This window comes from Mastigoproctus giganteus, chromosome 3 (genome assembly GCF_048544385.1).
Source record: "Mastigoproctus giganteus isolate SK-2022 chromosome 3, ASM4854438v1, whole genome shotgun sequence".
Lineage (NCBI taxonomy): Eukaryota > Metazoa > Arthropoda > Arachnida > Uropygi > Thelyphonidae > Mastigoproctus > Mastigoproctus giganteus.
Genome location: NC_143577.1, coordinates 53,023,495 through 53,035,985, shown reverse-complemented (window position 1 = coordinate 53,035,985; position 12,491 = coordinate 53,023,495). Strand labels below are relative to the sequence as shown.

General features: G+C 42.3%; 1 protein-coding gene across 1 annotated transcript in view; it reads right to left on the bottom strand.

The window, feature by feature from the left end:
* EMC7 (ER membrane protein complex subunit 7) overlaps positions 1-550 on the bottom strand; it is a 51,271-nt gene extending 50,721 nt beyond the window's left edge. The window contains exon 1 of the mRNA XM_090370530.1: positions 196-550. Coding sequence (XP_090226656.1) covers positions 196-452 — 257 coding nt within the window. The 5' untranslated portion in view covers positions 453-550. The remainder of the gene's footprint in view (positions 1-195) is intronic.
* Positions 551-12,491: the final 11,941 nt, after the last annotated feature.

Below are 12,491 nucleotides of genomic sequence, written 5' to 3'. Positions count from 1 at the left end.
CATAAAACCGTTAGCATACATGCTATGTTGTTAGTGTTACGTCATGTCGAAACCTTTTAGCACCTGGATGCAAACAAAATAATCATCATAACAAATACCCCAGTAATAATTTACGTATTTAAATAAATCTGAAATTTTACAAGTAATTTTTTTAAGACTTAGTGTTTCATTTTTCATTTTCGTAAATGAACTTACGTTAAAAAACCGAAAAATTCGCCACCATTGACCAAAATTCTGGTTGATATAAGCCATTCGGGTGTAGCAACGTCAGGTGGGACTACCTTTCCTTCGATAACGTACCCTTCTGCATTAGATTCTTCCTCGCATAATACATATGTTTGCGGAACAATAACGATAAAAATTACAACGGATTTTAATACACTAACCAATAATTTAAACTTTAAAGATGCAAATACACCTACACAGCCAACTTTCAAACAAGTTTCAGCCATTTTACAAATACTTGCTCCCTGCTTTCTACGACAAAACCACAGAGTAGTAAAATACTCTGTGCACAAAACAAAATACAGTATATTTTTAATCCAGAAGTTCTCAAATTTTGCTATATCACGATCCTCTAAAATAATAAATGAATCCGTGCTCCTACTAATATAAATTCATACCAATTACCCTCCACCACAAAATGATAAATGAATTTGTGTGATGTGGCTCCCCATAAAGAAAATTAATAATTTCGTTTAACAAGAAATATATACATATAACCCATTCTTAATAATTAAAATGTAATACTGTATATATATCCCGAGGAAAAATTTTAAAAAATTACGACTCCCCTCTAAACAGATCGAAACACCCGGCGGGGGGGGGGGGGAGTACCCGTGCACTAATCGATTACAAGCAGGAAATATTTTCTTCCTTGAAAAAAGACTGTATTCTTCCTTCTCGGCATATAATTATGTTTCGAGCTGCATTTGTAAATACATGTACTGATAATGGTTATAGTCGCGAAATCCCACAAAGTGTAAATGGCTTAGGTTAGATTCTCTTCTTAGGTTGTTGTAATATTAGGAGCATCAGCGACTCAGGCCGTATTGATCCATGTATATTGTCTGTAAATTTCGTGTGTTCTGAGGGCGATTTTCTTCCTGCTGGAGGAAAAACACGAGTTTCCAGATTTCTGTTAGCAGTGAGAACCATGCCTAGCAAATTTACATTTGTGCATCCCTAGCAAACTAAATAGATTGTTGGCCTAGTGGAGATGTTTGTTGCAGGAAACCCTGACTGGAATGAAATGACCAAAAATTCGCAAGAAAATAGGACACTAAGTCTGCTTCGCGTGTACATAAAATCTTTGCATTTTTTATGACTTTCAATTATTATTTTTCACAATCTTATTTATATTCATAATATAAATTTGATCTTATATAGAATTAGTATTAATAACCCGAGGAGCTCACATCTGGTGAGTATGGGATTGGCACACTCAGGGTCCTGAGCTGGATATCATCATTCCCTTCTCTCTTCTCAATCTCAGGGTAACTCAAAAAAAAAAAAAATTTTTTTTTTTTGCTGCACCATACGGCTAATAATGATGATAATGATATTAGTAAGTCGAAATGATGAAAGGAAGTAATCTTTTTCACATCAGCTAAAAATAAAGAAATAAATAATAATGATAATAAAAATTGAGATAAAACAAAAGAATATTCATGTTGTTCCAATTACTTCAAGGTAATCATCAAATTTTACTTTAAACTAAGTCAAACTCACTGCATCCAACAATTGGGTGGCAACTTAGTCCAATGTTCAGCAACCTGCTGCTCCATAGGTGAACTTCATAAAATTCAACCTTGTGTTAATCCCTAAAAATTTTCATTTATGAGTCAAAAAATTATGACCCCCTGCCTCAACAAGTGGATGCACACCTCTGCATGTAGGAATGATATCACCGACAGGCGCAACATATATAGTGAGGCACGAGTAGTTCGGTCTTTATATATGCTGCGTCGCTTTGTGACTATATATGCTGTGTATATGGTCGGTTCATCAGTACGAAGCCCGCGTATTGGAGAAAGAGGAGCACCAGGCAGAGTTTGAACAGGAAATGATTTCCACCGATAGGAAGGTGGGGTCAACACCGCAGAAACGGCAGGCATTATCGGATGTTCAATAGCCTCGTAGTGATGGTGTGGCGGGAACAGTATGAAGGACACACAATATGCCAGGATGGGAAGACCACCACTGATCTCCCCATGTGCCAACGATGGTTGGCATATGCTGTCCAGGACAATACACGGCTTACAATCCCTCAATTAATGGGTGCACAAAGAAACGTTTCTGAGCATACCATCCAGCGAACATTCTTGCGGAGAAGCATACTGAGTAGGCGACCTGTTCTTGTGTTCATGTTGACCCCCCCCCATCATTGACACCTCCGCCTGCATTATTCAAGAGAGCACCATTATTGGACATTAATCGATCACAAGCAGGAAATATTTTCTTCCTTGAAAAACGGCTGTATTCTTCCTTCTCGGCATATAATTATGTTTTGAGAAAATTTCCTGCAAAAGAGTCGTCTGAACTGAGGAATCAAGGTTCCGGTATCATACTGATGGATGAGTGCCATCAAGTGAATAGTTACAAAAAGACTGCATGGTTGGACGAAAACAGGTGGTCTACGATGTTATCTTGCTTTTAGCATTAGCATTAGTAGAGGCATATGACGCAAAAAACGAGATTACCTTGTGCCAAAAAATAGAAAAAACCCCCCTCCCATTTCACCCCTCCATTTCATTCAAAATCCTTGTCCAGCTCAGCTTTAAATTTAATTAGGATATTAGCATACACAACAAAAGATGGAAGGCTGTTCCACTAATCAACTACCTGCTGGCTAAAGGCAAATTTCCACACATCTATTCTGCGACTATCTTTCCTCAATTTGAAACTGTGCACCCTCAGGTTCTTAGTCCCAACAAGAGGAAGAATCCCATCTGTATTCAGCTTGCTCAACCCATTCAAGGACTTATGTAACTCAATCAGATTACCTTGCAGGTGCCTACTTTACAGTGTAATTTGCAGAATTTAAAGCCTTTCTTGATAAGAGCATCCCTTCACCAAATTGTTGCCCTTCTTTATACACGTCCTAGCAAATCTACATACTTCCTAAGATGAGGCCTCCAGACCTGTACACAGTACTCTAGGTTTGGCCTGACCATTGCCTTGTATAAGGGAATAATCACCTCCCTGTCCCTGCTAGCAAAATTCCTATATATCATTGACAAGACCCCATGACCTGCCAAGGTTTTTTCCCCAGAAACTGGGGTTTTTCGTCCAGTGAACAGACAAATCGACCATAGAAAGCACGCAATTAACAGACACAGCACGGCAGATGAATTTAATTATTCGTGTGGCCTAAAAATAATAGTTTGGTTTTTTTTTGTATCTTCTCATAGCGTATTGCAGAAGGATTTTTTTCAATATATTCATTTGCTCCTGGAACAGCTGCCAATTTGCTTTTTCTATTTAAAATATGTTCATCTTCAGCTTGATGGTAGCCCTCCTCGTCATGGTTCTGCCAATTTGATATGATATGGTGCAATGATCAGATGTGGTCCAAGGGCTTTGGACTTTCCAGTTTGAGACACGCTCTGCTCTGTTCCTTGTAGTTAGTGTGATATCGATTGTATCTTCCCATAGCGTATTGCTGAAGGTTGGGAGCTTGAAGGGTTGATTCTGCACTGTGTAGGTAGAGTTTGATTAATAGTGTTCCAGTTGCTGGCCATTTGAGGTGGCTTGCCGGTCTTGAGTTGTGCTGTGCCAGGCTGGCGAGTGGCAGTTACCATCCGCTCCCACTATTATCTTTTGTTGGAAGGATGTCTTGGATAGCCTGGAGGTATCTTATAGATTCTTGGATGTCCTTTCCTGGCCTACGGTAGAGTACGATCACGTAGAGATTGCCGAGGAGGAGACAATATGGGCGCACGCTGCCCAGCTAGTACATAATTGTGGAATACGAGTCGCAGTTATCTCTGTATTGCAGATAACAACAGCTGCCCAGGGTGCATCTTCATCAGTGTGGATCACTTTGTAGGCCATGGGGGTATCCCCTTATCTGTATCATATGTGTATATGGTTCTTGAAGCAGGATTACATCGGCGTTTTCCTCGTCCACCTTAATGCGGACCTGCGTAGCGACTGCTCTGGCTCTCTGTGCATTTAGCTGGTGTATTTTGAGCACTCCATAGTTGTATTGTTTAAGCTTTGTCCCCAATATTTGATTCGAAGTTGGTATGTGCTTTTGGCCTTTAAGTAGGTAGGACACTTGGCATCTCTAAGAGAGTGTGCATTATCCAATCGGAAAGACTTACATTTGGCACACACAGATTCGTTTGTCTTCCTGGGCAGTTCCTAAATTCATAGCCCTTATCAGAGCAGTGGCCGCAGGTTGACGTCTGTGTACATGTATGGGAAGTGTGGCCGAACATGCAACATTTAAAACATTTTGGAACGGCCACATGTTCCCTGAAGCTGTGGCTTCCGCACTCTATGTAGATCCAGTTCTGCCTCCGCAGTACCTGCCAGGCTTCTGGGGCCAGTTCAGCAATTCAGTTCAGGCTGCCATTGCTTCTTGGTTTGCTCATGTACTTAGGAAATATAAGTTCTGTCCTTCCTGATCCGGTAGGTGGCTTTGCAGATTTCTTCCGTATACTTTTTCTATTAGTTTATCCGGTATCAGGTCTTTATCAACATCAATGGTGAGTGATTGCATTTTCTTTTTTTGGGGGCTCAGCAAGTAGACCTAGCATGGTCATTTTGGGATTACTGATTATATGCTTCATCTCCTCTTTCGTTTTAGTTTCGATCACGATTCCCCCATTGCGTGGATTTCTAATTATGTTTATCCTGGTGGTTCTAAGGTCCTCTTTTAGGTTTTCCATTATTTTCGATTTAATCTCCTCACTTGTTTGTTTCTCTACTCCCGTTGGTCTTACAGTTACCAGATTAGGTGTTGGTAGAAACGTTTTTTTCTTGTTGGGAAAGCCTGGGGAGTACTGGTTCACTGTTTTGTGTGTTCCTCAGCGCTTGTACATAAGTAGGGACACGCTGTCGCAATTGATTCGTCCCACTCCAGTTTTGCAGTGGCTCGTCCGCCCTGAAGGTCAGTTTGTAGGAGCACTGTTTCCAGCTTCGTCCAAAGGGTAACGATCTGTTACCTAAGGCCGTTTGTGATCCCGTTTGACTCGTCGTAGACTAAGTCCTACAGGACTGTTCTTAATTTTAGCTTCTTTTCAAAGACAGTGCCCTCTGGAAGGGTAGGGCCCAGGGGGGCACCCTGCTGTTTGTTGGTGTTATCTCTTGTGACATGAATAATGACCGATTTGTTCTGAGTCTTCTTGTATTCAATTAGGCGTCTTGTTTCTTGTTCCATTTTTGACACTACCATCTTGTTCTTTTTTTTTTTTTTTTTTGGAGGCTGGCACTGACCTAGAGCCCTCCCCTTCTCCTACGTTAATGGCTGGGGGTCTCAGTGGGTGGATGATTCAATTCCTGGTCAATTTTGTCTGCCATGGTTGACTTATAAGGGCAGTAGGGATGAAAGACAGCACACCCAAAGTTGGACTGGGATTTAGCTAAATGACAGTTTTGTTTTTGTTAGTTTGCGGCACTACCACGCTCAGAAGTTATCTCAAATTTACGGTTCCCAATTAATGCTCAGAAGGAGGCACTAATCACCGCTAGAACTACTGTCCACGTGATTGGCCACGTGTCTTCTTGTTGTTTTAACAACGGTCTTTGCCTCCGTAGGGGAAGAAACAATGCCGTCCCACTAGGCCCTGCATTTTTGTTAGCAAAAGTGCTACAACGCTGAAAAGGCAGAAGTTTTCATGTTACAGTGGAAAAAGTGTTTGGCTATGTAATATATTTTCCTATTGTTCCCGAAAGGCAATTTAACATCAAGTAATCAAAGGCAATAGTCAAATCAACTAAGTCAAAAATCTGAACTTTAACAACGACTTGTACGGGTGCCGCCATTTTATATGCAGTAACAAGTTAGTTGAAGCTGACAATGGCAAATGTCATATCACTCCCTAACAAATCGACCATAAAAATACATGCATCAACTCGCCAACACACCAACACCAGAATAACCGACGACAGTACTTTGAATTCGGAAATCCATAATTTTAATAACAATTAAGAACAACTTTTACGGAGCGAGAAATCACACTACATATTGAGATAGGGTTAAAGACAAAGTGCCTGGCACTGGATGACTGAACCCAGGATATCCTAGCAGAACATCGCCCAAAGAATGACACCGCGGCCACCTGGTTGTTTTCGTCCTACGGTGCATCCAGACACCATCCCCAGATAAACGACGCACACATACCCGGTCATCCGTATGGTGCAACAGGAAACATGAAGCATCGGACCAGACGGCCTTCTTCCAATCACTCAAGGTCCAGTTTCGATGCTCACGTGCCGTCGCAGTAAACCGTGATTAGCATTATTATTATTATAAATATTATTATTACTCTTATATTATTTCTCCCTGAATGGGGTTTCCACCTCGTGACGGGTTTTGCTACCAAGTACACAGGGTGGTTGTTGTTATGTCTGGTGTTACTGTTTGTCGAGGAACTCTCTGACTGTCCTACAGGTGCTCAGGATTGCGACTTTGTGGAGTTCCGTGTAGGTGTTCGCTGGGAGACCTATTGCTGCTAGGCTATTATGTAGGGTCTTTGGCACCATACCTGTGGTTGACACGATGATCGGGATGGTCGTTACTTCTTGCATATGCCACATCTCTTTGATCTTCTGTATTAGGTTAGTGTAATTTCTAATTTTTCCCCCATGGGTTTTCTGCGGGTTGTCAGTGTTGGGAACCGCTATATGGGTTTCGGTCTCTAGTCCTGCCTGGGGTTCGTACTGTAGTACGGTACACTTTCTTCAATCAACTTGTATTTCCTTGCTAGCTTCTAATGTATTATCCTGGCTACCTGGTCGTGTCTATGAGTGCACTGAGTCTGAGTAATCACCTTGCACCCTGCGGTGATGTGTTCGATCGTTTCTGATGCCAAGTGGTATCGTCGACATGTGTCATTGGACACTCCGGGCTCCTTGGCGATGTATATTCTGTAGTTTCTGGTGTAGATTGCCTGGTCTTGGATGACGAGCATGAATCCTTCGATCTCGGGGAAGAGTGTCCCGTTTGTGGCGTGCATTGGAAGCTATTTTATATATGTGATATTGATGGAGATCCTTGTAGTGTCTGCCATGGAGTGTCTTCTCTTCCCATCTTTCTTTCTTTCTTCCTCCTGTTTGGGGGGAACCTCGCTTAAGTTGAGTGGGGTATACCGCTTGTCTATCTTCCTTATGGCCTGCTGCAATGCTGCTGCTGTGTGTTTCTGGAAGTAATCCTTTAGGTTAACTATTGCTGATTTCTGTTGCTCAATGAGGTCTATCAGGCCCTTCTCCTTCTTTCCGGGCAATTGTCAGTCTCTCCACGGCAGATTTCGGGTTGTGTTGGTGGCGCTTGGTCATCATTGTCCTTGTCTTTCTCATGATATCCTCCAACTAGGTGTTAGTCGAATCTATGATTCCGAAGGCGTATGTAAGCACTGGGACTGCACAGGTGTTCCCTGCATTCAGCTTTGCTGTCAACAGGCTTCTGAGTCTCTGATGGTATTTTTCGGTCAGGCAGGCCTCAATTTCCTTGTGCTGTAACTACTGGGACTGCATCATCCCCAAGTATTTGTAGGCCTCTCTTTCTGCCATTGCTTCGATCTCTTTACCAGTTTGCAGCTGGTAGTTTCGGTTGACTAATTTTTCCTGGTGCAATCCGTGGGTCTTGCATTTGTATAGACCAAATTCCATCCTAACATCATTGCTGAATTCTTCGATGATCTGCAGTAGTTGCTGGAGATGCTCCTCGGTTTCCGCGTAGAGCTTGATGTCATCCATGTACATCAGGTGGGTGAGGGTGTACAGGTTCTTCCTTCCTTCTTTGAGGTTATATCCGTATTTGCTACTGTTGAGCATGGTAGATAGCGCGTTAAGTGCTAGACAGAACAACAATGGGATCAGGGCATCTCCCTGAAAGATTCCTCACTTGATGAGGATTGACCTGGTTATGATGTTGTCGACCTTAATGGTGGTACTCCATTTCGACATCCTTTCTCCTAGGAAGTTTGTTACTATCGAATTGACGTTGTAGATGTTCAGCGCCTCTATTAGCCAGCTATCAGTCACGGAGTCGGAGGCCTTGCGGTAATCGATGTAATCTGTGTACATGTTGCGGTGCTTCTTGTAGACTTTCTCCATAACCGCGGCATCTATGGTTAATTGCTCCTTACATCCTTTGCTCAGCCGCTTTTTATCCGCTTTGTATCCTTTCTGCTGTGCGGCCATTATGTACTGGTGGTCTGATATCTTCCTGGTTATGCAGTTGGTCAGGGTCTTGTACATTGTTGGGAGGCAAGTGATTGGCCTATATGTCGTCGCGTTTCTTGTATCATCATCTTTAGGCTTCAGATATGTGATTCCTTGAGTGAGAAACTTCGGGATTGTCTTTGGATGCCTTATCTTTCCGGTGAATTGCTCTGCCAGTTGTTTTTGTGTGCAAGTCAGATTCTTATACCAGTAGTTGTGGACGTTATCTATTTCTTGGAGTTCGCCAATTGTGAGAGTTCTTGATCGTCGGTTTTACTTCTTCTTCCCGAATCTCCCACCCTCTCATTTCTTGTACGTCCTTGGTTTTGTTGCGTTCTAGTACTATCCAGTTGGCTCAGCTGTTATGTCTTATTTCCCTGCTCCATACGTTTCTCCAGAAATCCTCAATCGCCTTCTGCTCGGGTGGTCCGTTCTATTCTTTCTCATCTTCTCCGAGACTTGTTCGAAGATTCGGTTGTTTATTTTTATTTTTAAGCTCTCTTTGTATCGGCATTGTCTCTTGCTCAGTGCAAGGAGGTTCTGCTTCAATGTTTCCAAATACTCTCCCACTCTCTGATTTTTTGTCTCATGTTTACTGTGGAGGTTGTCTAGTCTGCGCTTGTAGCACAGTGGTATTGTCACCGTCCTCTCCACACCGGATGGAAAAGGCCAGGGTTCGAATCCCATCGATGATGCGAGGAACTTCAATGGGCTTTTTTCATTCCGTGGCTGATTTAGTCGGCCTCAGGCGTAGATAGCAAGGTTTCCCCCCAAGAAACTGGGGCTTTTCGTTCAGAAAAACAGGCAAATCGACCAGAGAACACACGCAATTTAGAGGCATAATACATAAACGGGTATATATGTAATAACTTACGGGAGACTCTAATATGATAATTTGATTTTGTGGACGCTGTCTGTCTTGAGGATGCTCTTCACTTTTCGAATTAATTCCTTACTGCTATTGCTCTGTTGGTACTGGGTCAATTGGCCTATCTTCACTCTTAATTCTTATGTGTCCCGTACTCAACCGTGTGGACCCGACATCGACAGCATAATAAGTAAGAAGAAGGACAGACACAACTTTATCAAAGCCCTTGAACCTTGATATATATTTATTTGTATTTCTTATGTATTTATTTCTGTATTTGTGTCTAGTTCTGTGTTTTTATGCTGTATTTGTATTTCTTTTGCATTCATGATCGGTATTTTTTATGCCGATCATGAATTTTGTATGCATTATCTAGATGTGAACCCCTGGCGCTCGTCGCCGTGATGGGATATTGTGCTGTAACTCTACTTCACAATAAAGATTAATTTAATTTACATCTTCTGCTGAAGTTTTGTTTTCCCAGTTGGCAGTTCCTTCTGTTTTCGGTTCTTCTGCTGCTAGTCTCTCGTTTCTCTTCCATTAATACCCATGGCTGCGACCGCACCGAAATACACGGCTGTGTGGATGGCCTCCAGCATTGCACTATTGCTGTCGAGGTAATGCGGTACTATGTGCCGATTGAGGTGGTATGTGACTTTCCACAAGGTTCTATTCGGCCTCTGCTTCGGTATCACGTGAGTCTTTGTGGGGTCCATTCTCTCGAATTTTGTTAGGGCCTTCTTCCACTCGTCCTCTGTTCTGGATATCATGACCACGTCTCTTTCCACTTCAGCTGCTGTGGTTTGTTCTTCCTGCTCTGATTCGGTGGTGGTATGTTCTTCCTGCTCTGATTCGGTCAGGTTCCGTATTCTTTATCCTTTGTAGTTGATCGTTCAAGTCCTGCTCGATTTTTTCCAAGATTGCAGGAGCTATCAGGTTCTTCGTGACGATGGTCCTTCTCAAGTCTGCTATTCGCTGTTCGGTGACCTGAATATCCGGGAATCGTTCCGCCCACTTGGTATGTAGTCTCGCCCTAAGTTGTCATATCAGCTTCTAGCTTCGCTATTTCGTAGTATGCTTGCATGATATTACGTTTTCATTTCGATACTCCACTTCATGCATTGGCGTTTTCTCCCTTCCTGGATGGTCACTAGCGCAGTTGAGCAGGAAGCACTTCCAGTTGGTGGGGCTGAATGGTCTTGCCCTTCTCTTGTGGTAGCCATACGGTGGACAGCGCCACTTACTCCACTGTCTTCCTCGAACCGACCCCTCTGTCTATGGCCTGAACGCGAGTGACTACATCGATGTTAACTAACCCCGTCAGCTCTTGTCGAATTGCCCACGTCACCGAGAAAATCTTCGATTTCATGGTTGAAAAATGGTTCTGAAAAGTGAAGCCCTCTTCCCCAGTCAAGCAGAAGTCAGTGTGAGACTTCACTTTCCTTATCTGCACTCCGTTGTGATAAGCTCTGATATCAATTTTGTTGTCTTTTTTTGTAAATTTGATTTGGGCTGATTTAGATATATTTAACTCCAGACCTATCTGCAGTAGATAGGCTACAAGACTGTTGATCAGGATGGCGACTTCCTGATTTATCAGGTGGATTTTTTTCTGGAGGGTTCGTGGGACGGACAAACTCAGTCACGGAGGGAAAACCCATCAAAGTTCCTCCCGTCATCGACGGCATTCCAATCCGGGCCTTTTCCACCCGGCGTGGGGAGAACATTGACGATACCACTGTTCTACATGCTCATACTGGCATGAATGTAAAAGAAAAACTATTTGTTAGCGTCACGCGCAAAGTTATTTCATCTACTTATGTGTATTGTGTGTGTAAATTACGTGTGTTCTCTGGTCGATTTGCCTGCTTTTCTGGACGAAAAACCTTGCTATCTACGCTTGAGACCCACTAATTTATCTGTGGAGTGAAAAAAAGCCCATAAAAGTTGCTCGCGTCATCGACAGGATTCGAGTCCGGGCCTTGTCCATCCGGTGTGGCGATGACGGTGACGATACCACTGTTCTATCCGCGCAGACTGGCGTCAATGCACAAGAATTTTGTTCGTCTCCTGGCCTCTAAATTCTCCCGACATTAATCCTATTGGACATTTGTAGGAAGTGATGGAGTACAGTATCCGCCAATCTACGCCAGTGCCTGGCTCCATTGCCGAGGTCAGGACGGTGTTCTGCCGGTTGTTCCAGGATACGTGAAGACACCTTTTGCAGTTTAGCCGAGGTGGTACCACGACGGTTGCAAGTGGCTACAGGGGAAAGGTGGCGGCGAAGCAACACGCTGTTAGGTATGTAGGTAATCATAACTTTTTGGTTCATGAGTTTATCTTCTGTCCCCTTGAGGGGAGAAAAGATAGACCCATGAACCAAAGAAACACACCCACAAAAAAAAAAGAAAAGAAAAAAAAAAAGGCCCATGAACATGAACCCTAACGAAGCAGTGATGATTTCCTGCTTCATTTACTTTTTGATTGTTAAACAAAGGCGTGGGATATAAATCCTGTCCTCTCAAGATTGCCTGGATATCATATTCACTGTATTCGAAACTCCTGATTATTATTATTAGCCATATGGTGCAAGGAAGCCTGAGGCTTATGCTGCACCAGCCAAAATGAATTGCTCAGGACCCTGGGTGTGCCAAGCCCATTCTCACGACATGTGAGCTGCTGGGGTGAAATGTACAGTACTTTAGTCATACTAGAAAAGGAATTCACATATGCCATTAAGTTAATAAAATTAACTTAATTTATATATAAAATAAATTTAATGCCATATTTATTAAGTTAATGAATATACCATTAAAATTGTTAAATACTAGGATTTAGTGTATCAGAGTGGTAACAGTGAGAAATGTGTTGATATATAGGACTTTTACCAAGTCGGTTTGGTAAAGTCCAAATTTCGAAACATAGTTACATATATTAATTTAAAATCCCATGATTTTATGCCCGTGGTTGTTATATGCCAGGGTGGCTATCCCAATTGCTCTGGTCAGGATTTTGCCATTTAATAAGTTGTACACTTTACAATGGATGTGTTAGGAATTTTGTAAGTGGGGTATCTCGATTCTCGATTGCAAAGTTACTAAACAGAAATAGGTTGAAATGGGTTTAAAATTTTAGTCTTCGTTATTTTCATTAAAAAATAAGAGACCTAACATTTTGTCTAATTATTTTTATTCAATTTTTTTTAAGAGTGTCTTCATCTTGAATATAT